Below are 23,936 nucleotides of genomic sequence, written 5' to 3'. Positions count from 1 at the left end.
CTAAAGTCAAGAAACAATACATCCCTGCTTTCCCTTCATCCACAGAACCAGTAATCTCATCATAAAAGGCGATTAGATTAGTCAGGCATGACCTTCCCTTGGTGAATCCATGCTGGCTGTTCCTGATCACTTTCCTCTCATGCAGGTGCTTCAGGATTGATTCTTTGAGGACCTGCTCTATGATTTTTCCAGGGACTGAGGTGAGGCTGACTGGCCTGTAGTTCCCAGGATCCTCCTTCTTCCCTTTTTTAAAGATTGGCACTACATTAGCCTTTTTCCAGCCTCCCAGGTTCCCATCCACTTTTGCTTCCCCTACTAATTCTTCCCGGTTTGTGAGCAGCAGGTCAAGAAGAACTCTGCCCCTAGTTGGTTCCTCCAGCACTTGCACCAGGAAATTGTCCCCTATATTTTCCAAAAACTTCCTGGATTGTCTGTGCACCGCTGTATTGCTCTCCCAGCAGATATCAGGGTGATTGAAGTCTCCCATGAGAACCAGGGCCTGCGATCTAGTAACTTCTGCGAGTTGCCAGAAGAAAGCCTCGTCCACCTCATCCCCCTGGTCTGGTGGTCTATAGTAGACTGCCACCACATCACCCTTGTTGCTCACACTTATAAACTTAATCCAGAGACTCTCAGGTTTTTCTGCTGTTTCATACTTGAGCTCTGAGCAGTCATACTGCTCTCTTACATACAGTGCAACTGCCCCACCTTTTCTGCCCTGCCTGTCCTTCCTGAACAGTTTATATCCGTCCATGATAGTACTCCAGTTACGTGACTTATCTCACCAAGTCTCTGTTATTCCAGTCACATCATAATTCCTTGACTGTGCCAGGACTTCCAGTTCTCCCTGCTTGTTTGCCAGACTTCATGCATTTGTATATAGGCACTTGAGGTAACCTGCTGATCGCCCCTGTTTCTCAATATGAGGCAGGATGCGTGGTGTGTATTTCATTCTGATTGTTATATACACTGCCTTCTTTCACTTTCCATTATGCTTGGTCCCCAGGATCCTGGCTGTGTGTCATGGAGTCATGTATAAGCAGCTCTCTGCCTGGATGCTGCATGGACTGCTCCTAGATCAACATGAAGAGTTCTTTGTTAAACAGGGCCCATCTTCTGGGAATGTCCCTGCCCAGCCTGAAGAAGAGGACGATGACCTGGGAATTGGGGGACTAACAGGAAAACAGCTGCGAGAGCTGCAGGACCTGGTGAGATTGCCATGTTTTAACCTGCATTCTCAAAGCATTAGAGATTGTAGTCAGAAATCTGTCTTTTTCTGCTTCAATGAAAGATCCATGACTTAACGGGCATTAATAAGCCATGGTAGGATGACAAATCAATGAGATACTGTAATATGCAGCTATAAACTAGGCAAAAAGGACTGGTGAGGTCATAGAGGTGAGGGATTTGGAATGTTTTAAGGATTATGCCAAACATAAGGCACACATACGTCAAACAAGAAAGGAAGCAGGAAAGTAAGAAAAGGAGAAAAGTTTAGCATGGATAAATGGCTAAGTCCAAGAGGTTCAAACTAAGCAGATCATCTTCAGAAAAGGGAGATTCAATTCTAGTGAGGCCATTAGAAAGGATCAAATTACACCAAGTAAAGTGAGGAAGTGGGTGAGGTAATATTTTTTTATTGGACCAACTTCAAGCTATACGGAATTCTTCAGGTCTGGGAAACTTAGCTGTGACACTTTAGCACCTTTCCTAGACCTGAAGAAAGGCTCTGTATAAGTTCAAAAGCTTGTCTCACCAACAGAAGTTGGTCCAGTTAAAGTTATAACTTCACCCACCATGTCTCTCTAATATCCTGGGACCAATACTACATCACCCTGATCACCTTAATTGATCGGTCCATCAGCCCGCATATAGCTTGCGCTGATCACAACACGTCTTCCATTCTTCTTTTATCCTGGCCTTTCTTCTCTTGGAGGCGGGTTGTGGTTGTCAGAGACTCTCTCCTCAGGGAGACTGAGTCATTTATCTGCCGCTCCGACCGGGAAAACCGAGAAGTCTGCTGCTTGCCAGGAGCTCAGATTCACGATGAGAGAGACCAGAGACTGCCGAGACTCATCAAGACCTCGGATCGCTACCCCTTCCTGCTTCTCCATGTGGGCACCAACGGTACTGCCAAAAATGACCTTGAGTGGATCACTGCAGACTATGTGGCTCTGGGAAGAAGGATAAAGGAGTTTGAAGCACAAGTGGTGTTCTCGTCCATCCTCCCCATGAAAGGAAAAGGCCTGGGTAGAGACCATTGAATTGTGGAACTCAACGAATGGCTACGCAGGTGGTGTTGGAGAGAAGGCTTTGGAGTCTTTGTCCATGGGGTGGTGTTCCAAGAAGGAGGAGTGCTAGGCAGAGATGGGCTCCACCTAATGAAGAGAGGGAAGAGCATCTTTGCAAGCAGGCTGGCTAACCTAGTGAGGAGGGCTTTAAACTAGGTTCACCAGGGGAAGGAGACCAAAGCCCTGAGGTAAGTGGGGAAGTGGGATACGGGGAGGAAAGCGCGAGAGGGGAGGGCTCCTGCCTCATACTGAGAAAGAGGGACGATCAGCAAGTTACCTCAAGTGCCTGTACACAAATGCACAAAGCCTGGGAAACAAGCAGGGAGAACTGGAAGTCCTGGCACAGTCAAGGAATTATGATGTGATTGGAATAACAGAGACTTGGTGGGATAACTCACATGACTGGAGTACTGTCATGGCTGGATATAAACTGTTCAGGAAGGACAGGCAGGGCAGAAAAGGTGGGGGAGTTGCATTGTATGTAAGAGAGCAGTATGACTGCTCAGAGCTCCGGTATGAAACTGCAGAAAAACCTGAGAGTCTCTGGATTAAGTTTATAAGTGTGAGCAACAAGGGTGATATCGTGGTGGGAGTCTGCTGTAGACCACCGGACCAGGGGGATGAGGTGGACGAGGCTTTCTTCTGGCAACTCACAGAAGTTACTAGATCGCAGGCCCTGGTTCTCATGGGGGACTTCAATCACCCTGATATCTGCTGGGAGAGCAATACAGCGGTGCACAGACAATCCAGGAAGTTTTTGGAAAGTGTAGGGGACAATTTCCTGGTGCAAGTGCTGGAGGAACCAACTAGGGGCAGAGCTCTTCTTGACCTGCTGCTAACAAACTGGGAAGAATTAGTAGGGGAAGCAAAAGTGGATGGGAACCTGGGAGGCAGTGACCATGAAATGGTCGAGTTCAGGATCCCGACACAGGGAAGAAAGGAGAGCAGCAGAATACGGACCCTGGACTTCAGAAAAGCAGACTTTGACAACCTCAGGGAACTGATGGGCAGGATCCCCTGGGAGAATAACATGAGGGGGAAAGGAGTCCAGGAGAGCTGGCCGTATTTTAAAGAATCCTTATGGAGATTACAGGGACAAACCATCCCGATGTGTAGAAAGAACAGTAAATATGGCAGGTGACCAGCTTGGCTTAACAGTGAAATCCTTGCTGATCTTAAACACAAAAAAGCTTACAAGAAGTGGAAGATTGGACAAATAACCAGGGAGGAGTATAAAAATATTGCACGGGCATGCAGGAGTGAAATCAGGAAGGCCAAATCACACCTGGAGTTGCAGCTGGCCAGAGATGTTAAGAGTAACAAGAAGGGTTTCTTCAGGTATGTTAGCAACAAGAAGAAAATCATTACTAAACGAGGGAGGCAACCAAGTGACAGAGAATGTGGAAAAAGCTAATGTACTCAATGCTTTTTTTGCCTGTGTCTTCACGAACAAGGTCAGTTCCCACACTACTGCACTGGGCAGCACAGCATGAGGAGGAGGTGACCAGTCCTCTGTGGAGAAAGAAGTGGTTCGGGACTATTTAGAAAAGCTGGAAGAGCACAAGTCCAGGGAGCCGGATGTGTTGCATTGGAGAGTGCTAAAGGAGCTGGCGGATGTGATTGCAGAGCCATTGGCCATTATCTTGGAAAACTCATGGCGATCGGGGGAAGTCCTGGACGGCTGGAAAAAGGCTAATGTAGTCCCCATCTTTAAAAAAGGGAAGGAGGAGGATCCCGGGAGCTACAGGCCAGTCAGCCTCATCTCAGTCCCTGGAAAAATCATGGAGCAGGTCCTCAAGAAATCAATTCTGAAGCACTTAGAGGAGAGGAAAGCGATCAGGAACAGTCAGCATGGATTCACCAAGGGCAAGTCATGCCTGACTAATCTAATTGCCTTCTATGACCAGATAACTGGCTCTGTGGATGAGGGGAAAGCAGTGGATGTGTTGTTCCTTGACTTCAGCAAAGCTTTTGACACTGTCTCCCACAGTATTCTTGCCAGCAAGTTAAAGTAGTATGGGCTGGAGGAATGGACTATAAGGTGGATAGAAAGCTGGCTAGATTGTCGGGCTCAACGGGTAGTGATCAATGGCTCCATGTCTAGTTTGCAGCCGCTATCAAGTGGAGTGCCCCAAGGGTCGGTCCTTGGGCCGGTTTTGTTCAACTATCTTCATTAATGATCTGGAGGATGGTGTGGATTGCACCCTCAGCAAGTTCGCAGATGACACTAAACTGGGAGGAGAGGTAGATATGCTGGAGCGTAGGGATTGGATACAGATGGCCCTAGACAAATTAGAGGATTGGGCCAAAAGAAATCTGATGAGGTTCAACAAGGACAAGTGCAGAGTCCTGCACTTAGGATGGAAGAATCCCATGCACCGCTACAGATGAGGGACCGAATGGCTTGGCAGCAGTTCTGCAGAAAAAGACCTAGGGGTTACAGTGGACGAGAAGCTGGATATGAGTCAACAGTGTGCCCTTATTGCCAAGAAGGCCAATGGCATTTTGGGATGTATATGTAGGGGCATTGCCAGCAGATTGAGGGACGTGATCGTTCCCCTCTATTTGACATTGGTGAGGCCTCATCTGGAGTACTGTGTCCAGTTTTGGGCCCCACACTATAAGAAGGATGTGGAAAAATTGGAAAGAGTCCAGCGGAGGGCAACAAAAATTATTAGGGGTCTGGAACACGAGTTATGAGGAGAGGCTGAAGGAACTGGGATTGTTTAGTCTGCGGAAGAGAAGAATGAGGGGGGATTTGATAGCTGCTTTCAACTACCTGAAAGGGGGTTCCAAAGAGGATGGATCTAGACTGTTCTCAATGGTAGCAGATGACAGAACGAGGAGTAATGGTCTCAAATTGCAGTGGGGGAGATTTAGGTTGCATATTAGGAAAAACTTTTTCACTAGGAGGGTGGTGAAACACTGGAATGCGTTACCTAGGGAGGTGGCGGAATCTCCTTCCTCAGAAGTTTTCAAGGTCAGGCTTGACAAAGCCCTGGCTGGGATGATTTAGTTGGGGATTGTTCCTGCTTTGAGCAGGGGGTTGGACTAGATGACCTCCTGAGTCATAAAGCTAGGCTCACTGGCAACCGATGGACTGCAGCTGTTGCTGAGAGGCACCTACAGGAGCTGAAACAACCACTCAGATGACCTCCAAAGCGATGGGAAGATTTTATTGTGAAAAGGCATGGCCGCACATAGAATCAGAGAATTTCAGTGTTGGAAGAGACCTCAGGAGGTCATCTTAAAAACCTCTGAGGATGTAGATTCTACCACCTCCCTAGGGAACCCATTCCAGTGCTTCACCACCCTCCAGTGAAATAGTGTTTCCTAATATCCAACCTAAACCTCCCCCACTGCAACTTGAGGCCATTGCTCCTTGTTCTGTCATCTGCCACCACTGAGAACAGCCAAGCTCCATCCCTTTGGACCCCCCTTCAGGTAGTTGAAGGTTGCTATCAAATCCCCCCTCACTCTTCTCTTCTGCAGACTAAACAAGCTCAGTTCCCTCAGCCTCTCCTCGTAAGTCATGTTCCCCAGCCCCCTGATCATTTTCGTTGCCCTCCACTGGACTCTCTCCAATTTGTCTACATCCTTTCTGTACTGGGGGTTGGGGGGGCCCAAAACTGGACGCAGTACTCCAGGTGTAGCCTCACCAGTGCCAACTAGAGGGGAATAATCACTTCCCTGTTCTGCTGGCAGTGCTCCTACTAATGCAGCCCAATATGGCGTTAGCCTTCTTGGCAACAAGGGCACGCTGCTGACTCATATCCAGTTTCTCGTCCACTGTAATCTCCAGGTCCTTTTCTGCAGAACTGCTGCTCAGCCAGTCGGTCCTCAGCTTGTAGCGGTGCATGGGATTCTTCTGTCCTAAGAGCAGGACTCTACGCTTGTCCTGGTTGAATCTGATTTCTTTTGGCCCAATCCTCAAATTTGTCTAGGTCACTCTGGACCCGATCCCTACCCTCCAGCGTATCTACCTCTCTCCCCTTCTCCCCCCCCCCCCCCCCCATCAGCTTAGTGTCATCTGCGAACTTGCTGAGGGTGCAATCCATCCCATCATCCAGATCATTAATAAATATGCTTAAGAAAACCGGCCCCAGGACCGACCCCTGGGGCACTCTGTTTAGTACCGGCTGCCAACTAGACATTGAGCCATTGATCGCTACCAGTTGAGCTTGACAATCTAGCCAGCATTCTGTCCACCTTATAGTCCATTCATCCAATCCGTACTTTTTTAACTTGCTGGCAAGAATACTGTGGGAGACCATATCAAAAGCTTTGCTAAAGTCAAGAGCCAGTTATCTCATCATAGAAGGCAATCAGGTTGGTCAAGCATGACTTGCCCTTAGTGAATCCATGTTGACTGTTCCTGATCACCTTCCTCTCCTCCAAGTGCTTCAGAATTGATTCCCTGAGGACCTGCTCCATGATTTTTCCAGGGACTGAGGTGAGGCTGACCGATCTGTAGTTCACCAGGTTCTCCTCCTTCCCTTTTTAAAAGATGAGCACTATATTTGCCTTTTTCCAATGGTCCGGGACCTCCCCCAGTTGCCATGAGTTTTCAAAGATAATGGCCAGTGGCTCTGCAATCACATCAGCCAATTTCCTCAGCACCCTCGGATGCATATTGGACAGTAGTTCTTCAGATCTTTATGATCACCTTTCTTATACAGAAAAATGATGTTGGACTTTTTCCATCTATATGGTATTTTTGCATTTCTAAGTGAGGCTAAACCTTTGAGTAAGGGTTTACCAGAGGTCTTGGCCTCTAGCTCTTATCTCAGTTGTAAGTCTGTCTTTTCCTGGAGCTTTTCCTTCCTTCATCTGATAAACTGTATGTCAAACTTCGCTGATGAGGACTGGGAGTACGTGTTAGTTGGTCTCTTGAAGTGTTGGTAGTGTGACATTTATTTGAGATGCGAACAGTTTGGTGTAGAAATCTTTGCAGACCGTTTCCATCCCTGTTCTGTCAATTACTGCTTTTCCGTCCTTGCTTTTCAGCGCCGTTATTGTCAACCTGTTCAGCGTCAATTGCCATTTGCATTTTTTGAGGCGATCTTTAGCCATCTTTAAGAGCCTTTCATTTCGGTACTTCTCGAAGTCCTCCTTTAGTCTTCTTATCACCTTGCAGAGGAGGGAGTACTCGAGTTTGTCGCCATCATTTCGCTTCATATTCCTCCACATTCTCTAACAAGTTCCTCGTTTCCTCTGAGATTCTTCCCTTCGCTCTTTTTGGTCTTTCTTTCTAGGCTAATTTCATGCATTGCCTCAGCTTATCAGCAAAGTTTTTGTAGTCCTCATCAGTTATCTATGAGGCTCCAGTCTTCTTTGGAAATGTTTGCTTTCAGGATTACCTTGTCGAATATTTTCAGGGTGCTGTCTCTGATTTGCCATCTGTAGTGCTTTCTTCTCCATCTTTTTATTGAAGTTGAGCCTTGCTCTGAGCAAGCGATGGTCACTACTGGTGTTGAATGATGGCACTAGTGAAATGTCTTCTATGATGCACCGCTTATCAATCAGAATATAGTCAATCTCGTTCTTATTCTTCGCATTGGGTGCGATCCATGTCCACCTCCTCTTGGTCTTCTTCTTAAACCAGGTGTTATCAATGAACATTTCTTTAGTCTCCGCCAGAGTTGCCAGGCGCTCTCCTCATGGATTCCATTCGCTGATGTTATACCTTCCAATGAACTTTTCGCCTTCTTTCCCTCTTCCGACCTTGGCGTTGAAGTCTCCCTTCACAATCGTATATATGGATTTTTGAGCGAGGGTTTCCTTGAGCTCCTGATAGAATTTTTCCACATCATCATCTTCACTTGTGCACAACACTGAATACAGCAAGTAAAGTGTACTATTATGCGGCCTAACACAGTATGGCTCTTTGTCCTTCTCTAGCAGTTAGATCAGCAAGGTTTGAGTTTGGTACTGAATTCAAACTAATGAACTTGGTCCTTTAGCTCAAACAGTAGAGGCCACTGTTTTAAGATCCACCGTTCCCAGATTCCATTCAGATGGCCTGACTGGGACATTGTTACCAAAGTGTGGCGTGTATGGGGATTGCTTAGAGGCAGTAGCAGACTCAAAGTTCTCGTTGATCCAGCCACTAGTGGGAGACTAGAGGGGGACCAAACCACACTTAGTGTAGCTTACACACAGATAGACGGACCTAAGAGGGATTTTTAAGGGCAGATTGTGAAAGACAAATTCTTTCAGTATATTCTACAGGAAGACTGAGAATTGGTAAATCTGCACAATCCCGAGGAGGTGAAAGGGCTATTAAGGAGAATAAAGACACTGCAGAGGAGCTTAATGATATCTTTTCCTCAGTCTTCACCACAGAGAACATTGGAGATTCCTTCCTGAGGGGTGCTTTTTTTCAGATAATGAAGATGACCAGGGAAGAGTATAAAAATATTGCTTGGGGATGCAGGAGTGAAATCAGGAAGGCCAAATCACGCTTGGAGTTGCAGCTGGCCAGAGATGTTAAGAGTAACAAGAAGGGTTTCTTCAGGTATGTTAGCAACAAGAAGAAAGTCAAGGAAAGTGTGGGCCCCTTACTGAATGATGGAGGCAACCTAGTGACAGAGGATGTGGAAAAAGCTAATGTACTCAATGCTGCTTTTGCCTCTGTCTTCACGAACAAGATCAGCTCCCAGACTACTGCACTGGGCAGCGCTGCATGGGGAGGAGGTGACCAGCCCTCTGTGGAGAAAGAAGTGGTTCGGGACTATTTAGAAAAGCTGGACAAGCACAAGTCCATGGGGCCGGATGCACTGCATACGAGAATGCTAAAGGAGTTGGCGGATGTGATTGCAGAGCCATTGGCCATTATCTTGGAAAACTCATGGCGATCGGGGGAAGTCCCAGATGACTGGAAAAAGGCTAATGTAGTGCCCATCTTTAAAAAAACAGAAGGAGAAGGATCTTGGGAACTACAGGCCAGTCAGCCTTACCTCAGTCCTTGGAAAAATCATGGAGCAGGTCCTCAGGGAATCAATTCTGAAGCACTTAGAGGAGAGGAAAGCTATCAGGAACAGTCAGCATGGATTCACCAAGGGCAAGTCATGCCTGACTAATCTAATTGCCTTCTATGACGAGATAACTGGTCTGTGGATGAGGGGAAAGTGGTGGACGTGTTGTTCCTTGACTTTAGCAAAGCTTTTGACACTGTCTCCCACAGTATTCTTGCCAGCAAGTTAAAGAAGTATGGGCTGGAGGAATGGACTATAAGGTGGATAGAAAGCTGGCTAGATTGTCGGGCTCAACGGGTAGTGATCAATGGCTCCATGTCTAGTTGGCAGCCGGTATCAAGTGGAGTGCCCCAGGGGTTCGTCCTGGGGCTGGTTTTGTTCAATATCTTCATTAATGATCTGGAGGATGGTGTGGATTGCACCCTCAGCAAGTTTGCAGATGACACTAAACTGGGAGGAGTGGTAGATATGCTGGAGGGTAGGGATAGGATACAGAGGGCCCTAGACAAATTAGAGGATTGGGCCAAAAGAAATCTGAGGTTCAACAAGGACAAGTGCAGAGTCCTGCACTTAGGACGGAAGAACCCCCATGCACCGCTACAGACTAGGGACCGAATGGCTCAGCAGCAGTTCTGCAGAAAGGACCTAGGGGTTACAGTGGACGAGAAGCTGGATATGAGTCAACAGTGTGCCCTTGTTGCCAAGAAGGCCAATGGCATTTTGGGATGTATATGTAGGGACATTGCCAGCAGATGGAGGGACGTGATCGTTCCCCTCTATTCGGCATTGGTGAGGCCTCATCTGGCATACTGTGTCCAGTTTTGGGACCCACACTACAAGAAGGATGTGGAAAAATTGGAAAACGTCCAGCGGAGGGCAACAAAAATGATTAGGGAACTGGAACACGGCTTATGAGGAGAGGCTGAGGGAACTGGGATTGTTTAATCTGCGGAAGAGAAGAATGAGGGGGAATTTGATAGCTGCTTTCAACTACCTGAAAGGGGGTTCCAAAGAGGATGGATCTAAACTGTTCTCAGTGGTAGCTGATGACAGAACAAGGAGTAATGGTCTCAAGTTGCAGTGGGGGAGGTTTAGTTTGGATATTAGGAAAAACTTTCACTAGGAGGGTGGTGAAACACTGGAATGCGTTACCTAGGGAGGTGGTGGAATCTCCTTCCTTAGATATTTTTAAGGTCAGGCTTGACAAAGCCCTGGCTGGGATGATTTAGTTGGGGATTGGTCCTGCTTTGAGCAGAGGGTTGGACTAGATGACCTCCTGAGATTCCTTCCAACCCTGATATTCTATGATTGTGAGGCACCCTCAGATTGAAGTGTCAGCAGAGGAGGGAGATATTAGAATGAACTGATAAATTAAGAACAAGTCAGCAGGACTGAGCAGTCTTCATCTAAGAGTGTTGGAGGGACTTGAGAACAAAGTGGCTGAACTGTTAACAAAAATATGCAAATACTTCCTGAAATCCACTACTAAATTGGAGAACCAGAGAGAGTAGCAATTCAGCTCTTCAAAAATGGTACTGAGGTGATCCTTGGATTATGGACCAGTGAACCTTACTCATCAGTACCAAGACAACTGGGTGAAATACTGATTAGAGAGTTATGAAATATCTAGATTAACATAAGGACAAAGTAACACTGCTCCTGTTAAGGAAAATCATGCATTTCTACTTTACAGAATGTCTGAATATGTTAACAGAATATTGGATAAAAGAGAACCAGTTAATATAACACTGTATTTTCAAAAAGCCTTTCATATGCAGCTTTCAAGGAAACAAATTACTGAAGGGGTGAGAGGCTGCTGGCATAGATTAGGAACAGGCTAAAACACCACTGGAATCAGTTAGACTTACCTGTATCTTAATAATGTAGGGTGGGTTTGCCTTTTTGCCACCTTATTTACATTGGTTTTCCCCCTCTCTTGTTTTTTCGTCCCTGGCACCTTTCTTTCTGTTTGTTCCCCCAATCCCTCTTTCTGCCTGGCCTTGTGTTTTCTACTGCTTCCCCCTTCATCTCGTTGGGGGTTGTGATAGCGCCTGATTGAGGAGGAGAACATGTTAGCACCATCTCTGAAACAGTTTTCTCTGCGAGTGGAAATGTTACCATCATACATACCTGTGCGGGTTGCTGAGAAAATCCTCTTTGTGGGAGAATCAGTACAGATGTTTGAGAATCAAAATGTGAACCTGACCAGAAAAGGTAGGAAACAGCTGTCTGGCTTGTTTACTTGGCTCCTTGCCAGAACTTGGCTTCCCCATGGTCTTTGTTCATTTTGATTAACCGGAGAATACTTTCCAAAGAGTTGTATGATACATCTCTCAATACTATGATCTTTGGTTTGTCTGGACATGTCTGAGAAGAGTTGGTGCACCTCCCGTGCAAAAACCAGCACTTACTTTGGACTTACAAGCCATGCTTTGAAGCCATGGAAGTTTCTACTCCCTCCCATTTAGCTCTTAAAGTTGTGGTTATCACAGCGGCCAAGAGTGTGTATTCAAGTATTTCTGGCTGACTCACCCTTCAGTGTTACATAGAGAAAAGCTTGTCTATATCAACACCTAAGATCCTGCCAGAAGGATGCCCAAATTCTATTTCATCCAGTATCCTAGTTTTTCCCCCCCCTCACCCCATATCTCACAACTTTCCAGCAGAAGCAACATGGCACAAGTTGGCTATCAAGAGGCTTAGAGCAACTATCAGTATCCATTCTTGTTAGTGATATAAATGCTGTTCTAGCTCCTTATGGTGTAGAAACCCGTTCCATCAGATGAGGCAAGCTCTCAGAGCTGATGTGATGCCAGTATTCTTGTGTAGACAAGGCCAAAGACTCAGGTTCCTCTGAGACCTACCACAGAGCTCCATTCACAATTTCACTCAGCCCTGATCTCTCAGCTTTGGAGTCACGCACAGATGCCAGTACAGGGACAGCAGTGGTCATGTGTCTATCCCCCACCCCGGACAAATGACTTCATAGCTATTAGGACCACAGGCAAAAGTTTGACAGACAATTGTTGGGGAGGCAATAGTTAGTGCAACTTAGCCCTGAAACTTTGTAGCACAGTTGACTGTGGATGCAGTAAAATCTGTGCACTATCAAAATCAACAGCTCCTTTGCTGGCATACTTCCTGAATTCCCCCTCCTCTCCCCACCTCACTTCAGTCTCCCTTAATATTTCCTCTTCATCAGAAGTGGACCCCCATCAAGCATCCTGGAGAGCCTCCCACCTTGGGTTCAGAGGTCTTTACATGGCGATTCCACTGGGAGTGTACACTGCCACACCCCTTCACGGTTTCTCCCTCGCTTATGCCTTAGCCAGTGAGTCAGCTGAGGCGCACACTGGTTTGCCAGCACAAGGGTGTCTGCCACTAGCAGGCGCAGTAAGAGGTGGCATGGAGCTGGTAGCTGAGGGGTGGTGAGGAGAGCAGCTACCACCTCTCAACCCCATCCCGCAGTCCATCCATGGATCACCAGCTGGAATTCCTGCTCTGATGTTCCACCTGATGTTTGTCAGTGAATACTAACTGGTGAACCATCAGTGTCTTGCCAGCTGAGGTGTGGCACCGCTGAAGCAGGGGGGTTTATTATTGGTGGGGCAGGGCACATGTGAGAGAGCATGGGTCGGGGAGAAGGGGTAGAAGGATCAGAGTCCATTCCTGGGTAGGAGAGATTCTGTGGGGGGCCATTCCCAAAGAGGGCATGGTGTGGAGGTAGAAACAGAATGGGACTTGCAACCAACAAACTAAGTTGTCACTGCTGAGCCGGCCAAGATGAGCCTGCATCCAGTTATGGGGGGCGGGGGTGCGCAATGAAGACACAAAGGCAAACCTTAGACCAGGTGAGGGTGATTAGTGAGGATGCGCTTCATTCAGTATTCTTGTGTAGACAAGGCCAAAGACCGTAAGAGAGAGGGGCTTGGTTTTTAGCTTAGTTGGTCAAAAAATCTGATCTGAGTCCTGGATTGGGATGGAACTAGCAGGAAACATCATTGCTTGCAGAGTGACAGATGCTTTGCTATTGTGACAAGCCACTCTGTAGGCTCTCTGGAAATGTTCCACTTACCAGATGGCCTAGAGCTGTAGGTAAGAAGTATTTGTTGTCCAATGAGTAAGCGACTTTGGGCATGAAGGGCTGGCAAAATGTTCCTAGGCAATCCACACACACAACTTTACTTGGCAAAGGCTGCTGAACAGTCTGTTAATAGCTTACCTGGAAAGTATCTTGCTTTTTTTGTACTGTTTTACTTCAGTCCAGATGCTCTTCCCTTTTCTGGGTAGGCTCCATCTTGAAGAACCAGGAAGACACTTTCGCTGCAGAGCTACACCGCCTCAAGCAGCAGCCACTCTTTAGTCTGGTGGACTTTGAGGCTGTGGTTGACTGGATTCGGAGCACAGTTGCTGAGGTAATCAAACATATTGGGGTCCTGAGTCCACAACTCCTACCAGGGGCTTAAACACTTTGGAACCGTATGCCTCTGCAGCATAGAAAGACCACATGGACCAAATCTTTTGGGAGGGAATGTGCTTGAGGGAATGCTGACTAGATCCCAAGGATAGCTAGGGAGAGAAGCAAGAACCCCTGGAGAGCTCCTTGATTCTAGAAGATGGTGTGTGTCAGAACCTGCAGAGTGAGTGAGTTTTGGGGAAGGTGGGACACTCTCTAGAGCTCATGAGGTGAACAGGCATGGAAGGAGCAGGCGACTTTACAGGGCTCCTGAGCTGTATGTTGTGTCAATTTTTAGTGAGACAAGGAAATTAATGGACAGCTATTGCTTATTTGCTATGGGAGGAAAAAAAAGGAGTTAGTGTCCACAGACTTTAAAGGTTTTTGACTTCTAAAACTGTACTGAGAAAGGATAATGCTAGAGGATGTTTGTTTATTGAATGTACATTATGATAATGTACTTGTATATTTATTTATCAGATTATATGAAAAGTGAGTATTTGAACATTTACCTACCCTCCTTTATTTTTTCATTTCCATACTTTTAAATACTTAGTTAAAATATACATATCAAGGAGAGTTACAGTCCAAAACACCCAAAGAAGCAACTTTAATGAAGTTTGGTCTGTTAATTATAAAACTTGTCAGTAGAGCCCATATCAGTGGGAACCTCAAAGGAATAATGCTAGTTCTGCCCATTTTCCCAAGCCATCCCCCTGAGGGAAGTGAGTTGAAATAAAATATTTCCTAGGAGGGGGGATGGAGTTGGTTTGGTAACAGAGTTTGACTCCATTACAGTTTCTTATAAGAGCTACTTGTATTTGACTGATATTTAAGATTGCTGCCAAAAGTAATCATGATGGTGTGAGTTAGAGGGTTCATTAATTACTAACATGGGCTGCCAGCAAACGGATACTCCCTCTTCTTATTCTGCCCTAGTTTTGGATGGATTCAGTTATATGTAGATTTTTTTTTTTAACCATGCTCATCATCATGGTTTTCTGAGGGTGGTGGCTAATGTTCTGATTGAGTAGGTTCAGTTAAGAACACAGAGTTTGGAGTGCTGGGTTCTGCTGAGCATGTTCTGGTTTCTCCTTAGCACCTATGGAAGCTGATGGTAGAAGAATCAGATTTACTAGGACAACTGAAGGTAACATAACTATTTCTCTGAAAAAGCTGAAATTGAGAGATTTTTAAATTAGTTCTTTCCTATCCAGTGTCCACACTCATTTTCTGTGTTTGCCTCCATTGGACAAAGCTGTTCTCGCCTCCTGTATCCTAAAAATGGGAGAGCATGGCATGATCTTTCAGGGTCTACGATAGAATCAGAGAAATGGAGGGCTGGGAGGGAGCTCAAAGCCATCAAGTCCAGTCCCCTGCACTGAGGCAGGACCAAGTAAACCTAGACCATTCCTGACAGATATCTGTCTAACCCAGGAGTTCTCAAACTTCATTGCACTGCGATCCCCTTCTGACAAAAAAAAAATTACTTACATGACCCCAGGAGTGGGGGACTGAAGCCTGAGCCTGCACATCCAAGCCCCACGGCCCTGGCTGGGGGTCCAAAGCAATAACTCAAGGGCTTCAGGTTGGAGGGGCCTGTAACCTGAGCCTGCCACCCAGAGCTGAAGCCCTCAGGCTTCAGCTTTAGCCCTGGGTGGCAGGGCTCAGACTTTGGCTTTAGTCCCCGGCCACAGTAAGTCTAATGCCAGCCCTGATGACCCCATTAAAACAGGGTCGCGATCCACTTTGGAGTCTCAACCAAGAGTTTGAGAACTGCTGGTAACCTGGTCTTAAAAACCTCCAGTGATGGGAATTCCACAAATTCCCTTGGAAGCCTGTTCCAGAATTTAACTACCGTTATGGTTAGAAGAATTTTCCTAATATTTAACCTAAATCTCCCTTGCTTCAGATTAAGGCCATTACTTCTTGTCCTACCTTCAATGGACATGAAGAACAATTTGATCATCATCCTCTTTATAAACTGCCCCTCATGTATTTGAAGATTATTAGGTCTCCACTTCCTCCCATGCCAAATCTTCTTTTCTCAAGACTAAACTTGCCCAGTTTTTTTTAAACCTTTCCTCATAGATAAGGCCCTACCAAATTCACGGCCATGAAAAACACATCATGGACAGTGAAATCTGGTCTTCCCCTGTGAAATATGGTCTTTTGTGTGCTTTTACCCTATACTATACTGATTTCCTGGGGGAAACCAGTGTTTCTCAAATTGGGGGTCCTGACCCAAAAGGGAGTTGCAGGGGAGTCACAAGGTTAATTTAGGGGGGGTTGCAGTATTCCTATCCTTACTTCTGCACTGCCTTCAGAGCTGGGCGGCCAGAGCGGCGGCTGTTGGCCGGGTGCCCAGCTCTGAAGGCAGTGCCTCTGCTAGCAGGCAATCCCATACCATGCCCCCCTTACTTCTGTGCTGCTGCTGGCGGGGGCTGTGCCTTCAGAGCTGGGCTCCCAGCCAGCAGCCGCTGCTCTCCAGCCGCCCAGCTCTGAAGGCAGCGCTGCCAACAGCAGCAGAGCAGAAGAAAGGGTAGCAGTACCACAACCTCCCCCACCCACCACAATAACCTTGTGATTTTTCTCCCCCCGCCCCAACGCCTTTTTGGGTAAGGAACCCTACAAATTACAATACTGTGAAATTTCAGATTTAAATTATGAAATTTATGATTTTTTAAATCCTATGACTGTGAAATTGACCAAAATGGACTGTGAATTTGGTAGGGCCCTACTCATAGATCAGTTTTTCTAAACCTTTTATTATTTTTGTTGCTGTCCTCTGGCCTCTCCAATTTTTCAACATCTTTCCTAAAGTGTGGCTCCCAGAATTAGAGACAGTGCTCCAGGTGAGGCCTCACCAGGGCTGAGAAGAGCAGGACAATTATCTCCCACGTTTTACATACGACGCTCCCATTAATACACCCCAGAATATCAGCCTTTTTTATAACTGCATCACATTGTTGATTCATATTCAGTTTGTTATCCACTATAACCCCAGATTCTTTTTAGCAATCTAAACCTAGCCAGTTATTCTCCATTTCATAGTTGTGTGTTCGATTTTTCCTTCCTAAGTGCAGTACTTCACGCTTGTCTTTATTGAATTTCATTTTGTTAATTTTAGACTAATTCTCTAATTTGTCAGTGTTGTCTCGGATTCTAATCCTGTCCTCCAAAGTGTCCGCACTCCCCCCTAGGTTGGTGTCATCAGCAACTTTTATAACCACACTCTCCACTCCATTATCCAAGTCATTAATGAAAATATGGAAGAGTTCCAGACCCAGGACTGAACCCTGTGGAACCCCAGTAGATATGTCCTTCCAGTTTGACAGCAAACCATTGATAACTACTTTGAGTATGGTCTTTCAACCTGTTGTGCACTCACCTTATAGTAATTTTATCTAGACTACGTGTCTCTAATTTCTGTATGAGTCATTTTCTAGGATTCACCTGTGTGTGTGTGTTTTGCAATCTGCATCTTGGAGAGATGGCAAGACACCACAGACCTTTGGGACATAAGATGGATTCTTCCCAAAACCAGAAATCCTGCTCTGGAGATTCAGGTTGTACTGCTGCTCTTTAAAATGGTACAAACTGCAGTCCATCCAGTAATGAAAGCAGACACTAAACCAGGAAAGGTAAGTGTGGGTTTTATAGTTTCTGTTCAATTCTTTAGAGTTTTGAATTTAAATGTTTTTCTTCACAGATTATTAAGGATTTTTATCTCCTGGGGAGAGGAGAATTGTTCCAAGCCTTCATAGACACTGCACAGCACATGTTAAAAACCCCACCCACAGCTGTAACTGAACATGGTGAGTAATCATAATTGAGTTGCCAAGACCTGCTTGCTCTGCCCGCTGTGGCAAGAGGACAGCCAGCCCTGCCTAGCACAGCAAGTGTGAGACTTGTTCAATTTCTTGAGCAGTCACCAAGGATGAACCTGTATTTTCCCACTGCAGCATGCAGCTCTCTTAACATTGCTCTGGATAGTCTCCATGACATCAGAGATAAGCAGGTGTAGGTGACAGTGTGCTGTAGAGAACAACCCTGCACTGTCCACGGAGTAAGATCAACTAAATTGGATCTAAAAGGGCTTTTCCTTTTCTTATATTGATAATTTACCAAACAATTGCCTAGTAATTTGGTAAATTACTTTGCAAACATGAGAAGGTCGTATCTATGGATTAGTGCACTGGGAGAAAGAAGCCGCCATCTTGGCATACAGAAGCACCCCCTTTACTTCTTAGAGATGTTTACATGTGGGTTGCTGAACTAGAATGTAGAGTGTCATACAGACTGGCCATCCCTTCATGACTGTGTCAAGTATCCCATGTGGCAGGGCAGGTCAGTGTTCCAAAGCTGAGGCAGGAAATCACAGAGGGATGGGAACTAGTTGCAATTTAGAAGATTGCCATCGAGTCCCAGCATGAGCTACTAAGGACTGAGTAGAATTCTCAGCCTCTGGCCCCATAGCAACTCTGTGGTTGGTGTCAGTTGCACCTTGATGCTCTCTGTGACATTCATGCTCTTTCCCTATCAGATGTCAATGTGGCGTTCCAGCAGTCTGCTCACAAGGTGTTGCTAGATGATGATAATCTCCTTCCTTTAGTCCACCTTACCATTGAGTATCATGGAAAAGAGCATAAAGGTATTGAGTTGTGCCTGCTTTTTAAGGGTGGGGGGTAGTGGTGCTGGCTTGCTTCAGCCTCTATTCATACTGCAGACTTTTAGGATTAAGAAATCGTAACTCTGTGCTCCCTCTCCTCTTTGGCCTTCATGATTCAGGAGTTTCTCCTCCCTCCCGCACACCACACTGTACCTTTAGACTCCCTGCCGCTGCTGCCTCTCTTCATTCAGTTCTTCCCTTCTTTGTTTATTACCAGGTATGTCACTCCCCACTAAATCTGTACACGGGTTAAAGTTCAGCAATTCTTTTCCAGATGCTTCTCAGGCTCGGGAAGGGCCTTCCCGGGAGTTATCTCCTCGTGAAGCCCCCACATCTGGTTGGGCAGCTCTGGGACTCTCTTATAAAGTGCAGTGGCCATTGCACATCCTCTTCACCCCTGCTGTCTTGGAAAAGTGAGTACCAGATCCTTGTCTGTTCACTGTAGGCATCCCACCTCTGAAGTTTCAGGCACACAGTGATTCTCTATCCTTCACACTGAATGAAGGGAAAAGAGCTTCAGTGCCTTTGTCTGCTCTCCAAATTATTCAGTACAACTTACTTACATTATGGCCACTTGTTGCTGATGTCATGACGAGTGCGGTATGGTACTGCTAGATTTGCTTCTCCCTTACAAATCTGTCCATCTACAGCTCTACTCCTTCCTCCTCATGGTGAAACTCCCGCAGAGCAATAGAGAACCACTGTAGCCTGATAGGTGTATCAATTAATTTCTTAGACCATATTGGTCAATAAGGGTTCGGTCTTCTGAGTGGCTACAGCATCAGGAAGGTTATTCCCAGTATCACTAGAATGTGAGACCTGAGGAGCACATAAACTATTGCAATTTGTAATAAAGGAATTTGTGATAAATCCACTAAGCAGCTGAATAGTCACACAAACACTGAAATACTACAGCAGATAGAGTGAAAAGTGTTCAACCCTGTAACTGGCATCAGATCTCCTGCTGGGGAACCCTGGAGTGTCAGTCATGATCTCCTCCTCCTCTTCATTGTCATCACCACCACCAGTGGGTCTCATTGTGGCATCTGCCAAGGCACACAGGCTGAGATACAGCTTTTATAATCTGTAACGCTGATGCCTACTTGGGTTCATACGTATTTATGTAGGTTTAATCTATATTTTAATCTGTTTCTATACCCCACTAAATTTGGGGTGCCCCATTTTCCATAGAATAACCTGTTAGTTCCTTTTATACCCATTAATGTTTACATTACTCAGTCACTATAACAACTTGTGGTTAGCACTTTACTGACACCCTATGTCTGCAAAAATGCCCAAAATACTCTAACCGGCTTTAACTGGTACATTGCAATATATATTTCCTAAATATCAGCAGTTAACACTTCTGTTCCTGTGACTGTTTCATTTTGTGACAGGGTGACTCAGCAGTAAGGCTACATTTTAGTCACTGGTATTTTTAGTAAGTCACGGGCAGTAAACAAAAATTCACGGCCCGTGACCTGTCCATAACTTTTACTAAAAATACCAGTGAATAAATCTTGGCGGGGGGGAGACAGTGGCACATGGCCTGGGACCCCTGCTGGTGCGGGGAGGGGAAGCAGGGGAGAGGGGATTGGCAAGGCCGGAAGGCTCCCTACCTGGCTCCATGCCTCCCCCCTTCTTTCCCCGCAGCAGCAGTTTAGGTGTGGGAGGGGGCAGGGGATGGGGTGAGGCAGGCTCTGGGTAGCACTTACCTGGGGGGGGCTCCCCGGCGGTGGCAACATCCCCCTCACTCACTGCTAGGCGGAGGCACCACCAGGCAGCTCTGCGTGCTGGCTCTGCCTGAAGACACCACCCCCGCAGCTCCCATTGGCTGCGGTTCCCTGGCCACGCCTCCACCTAGTATCTGAGAGGGATGTTGCCCAGGTAAGCGCCACCCAGAGCCCACCTCACCCCATCCTGTGCCCCTGCCCCCTCCCACACCCAAACTCTGCTGTGGCAGGGTCGGGTGGGGGAGCAGTGGCCTGAGACTGCCCCAGCAGCAACCGGTGCATCTGGTGTAGGGGCTGCCTGAGCTTCCCCTGAGCCAGTGGCCACTGCAGAAGTCCCCAAGGTCATGGAAAGTCACAGAATCAGTGACAAACTTGTAGCCTTACTCATCAATTAGCTACCCATGTCAGCCTATTTCTAAGCCTGAGGCCTTGTTTGACTAAGCTAAATATCTTACAGCCCTGAAGCCAGTAGGCTCTGGATCACATTAATACATACATTTCACCTCTGTATTCTCAATATACCTGATATTTTTTTATTCTTGCCTACACCATGAGTTCAATGCCATTAAGGACAAAAAACATTTCTATTTACAGGGCTGGGCCATACCCCCACCTGTTCTACATGTTGCTGTTCAGCTCTCTGGCTTTTTGTCTCATGTCCATGTTCCAGCCTTTGTCTGGTGTGGGACTTGGGCTCCAAGGAAGCCTTTCTTTTTCTTGAATGGTTGCTATTTGTCTTGGCTGCAGATACAACGTTGTATTCAAATACCTGCTGAGTGTGCGGCGGGTCCAGGCTGAGTTGCAGCACTGCTGGGCTCTCCAGATGCAGCGCAAGCACCTGAAGTCCAACAGAACTGATGCCATCAAGTGGCGTTTGAGGGATCACATGGCCTTCCTTGTGGATAATCTTCAGTACTATCTGCAGGTCAGGGTGCAGAAGAGGACGTGGTGTGCCATTTAGGCAGATAAACAGGAAGAGGGAAATGAAGGGGAGGCACTGAGCAGGCGTCTAAATCCTCTACAGCAAGAAAGACTCAGATTATGCCACGCACCATCTTTTCCTGGGGAGTTTGCCTGCAGGTTGTAGGGGAGAAGGGTGGATAGGGTAGGGAGAACAAGGACTGAAAAGTGCAAGGCAAGAGCTATTAATTCCTGGACTGGTGCCAAAGCAGAACTGCTGAGCTGAGGGACCAGTGACTATCTTAAAGCTTGTGCTCTCGTGAACCAGCAGAGCAATAAGTGAATGCTATGCAGGAATTCCAGCTTTCCAGTGATACCTAGTGTTCATAGGTAGCCAAGATACCATCCTGCCTTTCTCTCCTTCAAATTCAGCCGCATCCCGAGTTTAGTTGTTGCTGTTTTGAGCAGTTAGAAACAATGCTGTAAACCAATAGTTTTCAACCTGTGATCCATGAACGTCTGGGGTCCGCAGACTATTATCTTTACCATAGAATAGTGATTTTCCACCTGTCTGTGGACACTAGTGGTTTAAGATTTTCCAAAAGAGTCTGCACCTCCATTTGAAATTTTTAAGGGGTCTGCAAAGGATAAAAGGTTGAAAACCACTGTTCTAAACATCTGAGCTTGAAACTGCAGTTTTCAATGGGTAAAAATGGAACTTCTAGTTGCCAGGATTTTGTGAGACTATTGGCTGTTAAAATCACCACTGGCACTGTGAAATGAAAGTGGTAGCATGAGGGATGAACAAGACAACGATAGAAGAAAACTGATTCTGAAGTGCAGCGGTACCTAACTTTCAGTTTTTTGTTGAATATTAACTATATAAAAAGTGTCACAAACCTTAAAAGAAAATAACCATTTAACTCTCCCCTCAAGTGACAGTTAAACTGAAAATATTTAACTTCCCCAACCTTGTATCTGATATTTTCTCCAATTAGCTTAATTGGGCAGTCTCAGTGCCTCTTGCATGTGGACACAGGGACTGCTAATGACAACAGTATGGGACTCAGGTTGGCTTCCAGAATTTGGGTGAGAGCTACAAAGGGGCAAATTAACTTTTTGTGAAACTCTTGAAATGTTAACATAATTAAGTATCTAAAAGATCGAAAAACCAAATTGCTAATCCTGCTTTAGAATCCAATATTTCATGGTTTGCCAGTAGGAAAAAAATGGATGAGAATTTAATTAAATATTTAACAGAATTTAAAGGTTGTGAGAACTTCAAACTGGTTTTTAGAAATTTCAGGGGGGAGGGCAGAAAATGGCCCATTTTTGACAAGCTCTACACAGATCCTAGATGAAGGTTCAGACAAAAAAGTGTTCAGACTCGTCTGGGGTAGGGCACTCCTGAGATTTTTCTAGCTCTTGCTGGAGGCAGGTTGAGGAGGCTAGGTAGAGATGGAATTGCTCCCAGCAGGTAAGGAAGAGGTGGTACTAATGAAATTTCTGTACCTGCCTATCAGGTGGATGTGCTGGAGTCTCAGTTCTCACAGCTTCTGCTGCAGATAAACTCCACTCGGGATTTTGAGAGCATCCGATTGGCTCATGATCACTTCCTAAGTAACCTGTTGGCTCAATCCTTCATCCTGCTCAAACCTGTAAGTAGATTTTGCTCTCTGGTTCTTTTCCACAAGATACCCCAGGGGTTTTATATTCCATTGTGAATATATGATATACCAATAACATTTCCCATATTCGTATAGAGAAGGTCAGAAGGGACCACTGTGATCATCTGTGACCTCCTGCATAACTAATTCCTGTTTGAACTGAAGCATCTCTTAGAAAAACATCCAATTTTGATTTAAAAATTTCCAGTGATGGAGAATCCAACACAATCCTTGATAAGTTGTTCTAGTGGTCAATTATCCTCACTGTTAAGTTACCTTATTTCTAGTCTGAATTTGTCTAGCTTCAGCTTCCTGCAGCTGGATCTTGTTATACCTTTGTCTGCTAGATTGAAGAGGCCATTATCAAAGTTTTGTTCTCCTGTATACGTACTTATAGGCTGTAATTAAGTCTTTCCATAACCTTCTATTTGAGGAGCTAAATAAATTGAGCTCCTTCAGTCCTTCATTATAAGGCATATTTTTCAATCTCCTTCTTGAATTGTGGACACCAGAACTGGGCACAGTATTCCAGCAGCAGTTACACCAGTGCCAAACACAGGGGTAACATAACCTCTCTGCTCCTACTCAATATTCCCCTATTTATTCATTCAGTGATTGCATTAGCTGTTTTGGCCCAGTGTCGCACTCATGATCAGCTGCTTATCCAACATGCCCCCAAATCTTTTTCAGAATCACAGCTTCCCAGGGTAGAGTCTCCCATTGTGTAAGTATGGCCTATGTTCTTTGTTCCTAGATGTCTACATTTTGCATTTCACCATATTGAAATGCTTATTATTTGCTTGCATCCATCTTACCAAGATGTTAGATCACTATATCAGTGATCTGTCCTCCTTCCTTATTTACCACTCCCCCAGATTTTATCATCTACAAACTTTCAGTTTTTCTTTTAAGACGGTCACTTATAAAATTGTTAAACAGGGTAGGGCTAAGAACTGATTCCTACAGAGCTCCACTGGAAACACATCTGCTCCATTATTATTCCCTGTTCAGTTACTTTCTGAGGCCTTGCAGTTAGCCAGTTTTTAATCCATTTAATGTGTGCAACGTTGATTTGTATCTTTCTAGTTTTTTAATCAAAATGTTGTGTAATACCAAGACAAATGCCTTACAGAAGGAAAAGGTAATAGTGTTGATGTAATATAATCAACCAAACCTGTTATCTCAAAAAATATACCAAATTAGTTTGACAGGATCTATTTCCTATGAACTCATGTTTATT

At 45.7% G+C, this 23,936-nt stretch overlaps 2 protein-coding genes across 8 annotated transcripts in view; one reads left to right on the top strand and one right to left on the bottom strand.

Annotated features, from left to right (window-relative positions):
• Positions 1-23,936, top strand: part of TUBGCP4 (tubulin gamma complex component 4) — a 53,655-nt gene that overhangs the window by 13,304 nt on the left and 16,415 nt on the right. For all 7 annotated transcript variants that reach the window (XR_012154143.2, XR_012154140.2, XR_012154142.2 and 4 more), the window contains exons 7-15: positions 1,007-1,208; positions 11,317-11,482; positions 13,559-13,683; positions 14,824-14,874; positions 17,437-17,542; positions 18,271-18,378; positions 18,671-18,809; positions 20,877-21,054; positions 22,553-22,687. Coding sequence is in view for 1 of the 7 variants with exons in the window: in XM_073304651.2 (XP_073160752.1) it covers positions 1,007-1,208; positions 11,317-11,482; positions 13,559-13,683; positions 14,824-14,874; positions 17,437-17,542; positions 18,271-18,378; positions 18,671-18,809; positions 20,877-21,054; positions 22,553-22,687 (1,210 nt within the window). In the remaining 6 variants the exon portion in view is untranslated. The remainder of the gene's footprint in view (positions 1-1,006; positions 1,209-11,316; positions 11,483-13,558; positions 13,684-14,823; positions 14,875-17,436; positions 17,543-18,270; positions 18,379-18,670; positions 18,810-20,876; positions 21,055-22,552; positions 22,688-23,936) is intronic.
• Positions 20,649-23,936, bottom strand: part of TP53BP1 (tumor protein p53 binding protein 1) — an 84,320-nt gene continuing 81,032 nt past the window's right edge. Inside the window, exon 30 of the transcript XR_012154135.2 lies at positions 20,649-21,203. The gene's annotated coding sequence lies outside the window, so the exon portion shown is untranslated. The remainder of the gene's footprint in view (positions 21,204-23,936) is intronic.

Source organism: Lepidochelys kempii, chromosome 10, assembly GCF_965140285.1.
Source record: "Lepidochelys kempii isolate rLepKem1 chromosome 10, rLepKem1.hap1, whole genome shotgun sequence".
Lineage (NCBI taxonomy): Eukaryota > Metazoa > Chordata > Testudines > Cheloniidae > Lepidochelys > Lepidochelys kempii.
This window is presented reverse-complemented; position numbering and strand designations above follow the sequence as displayed.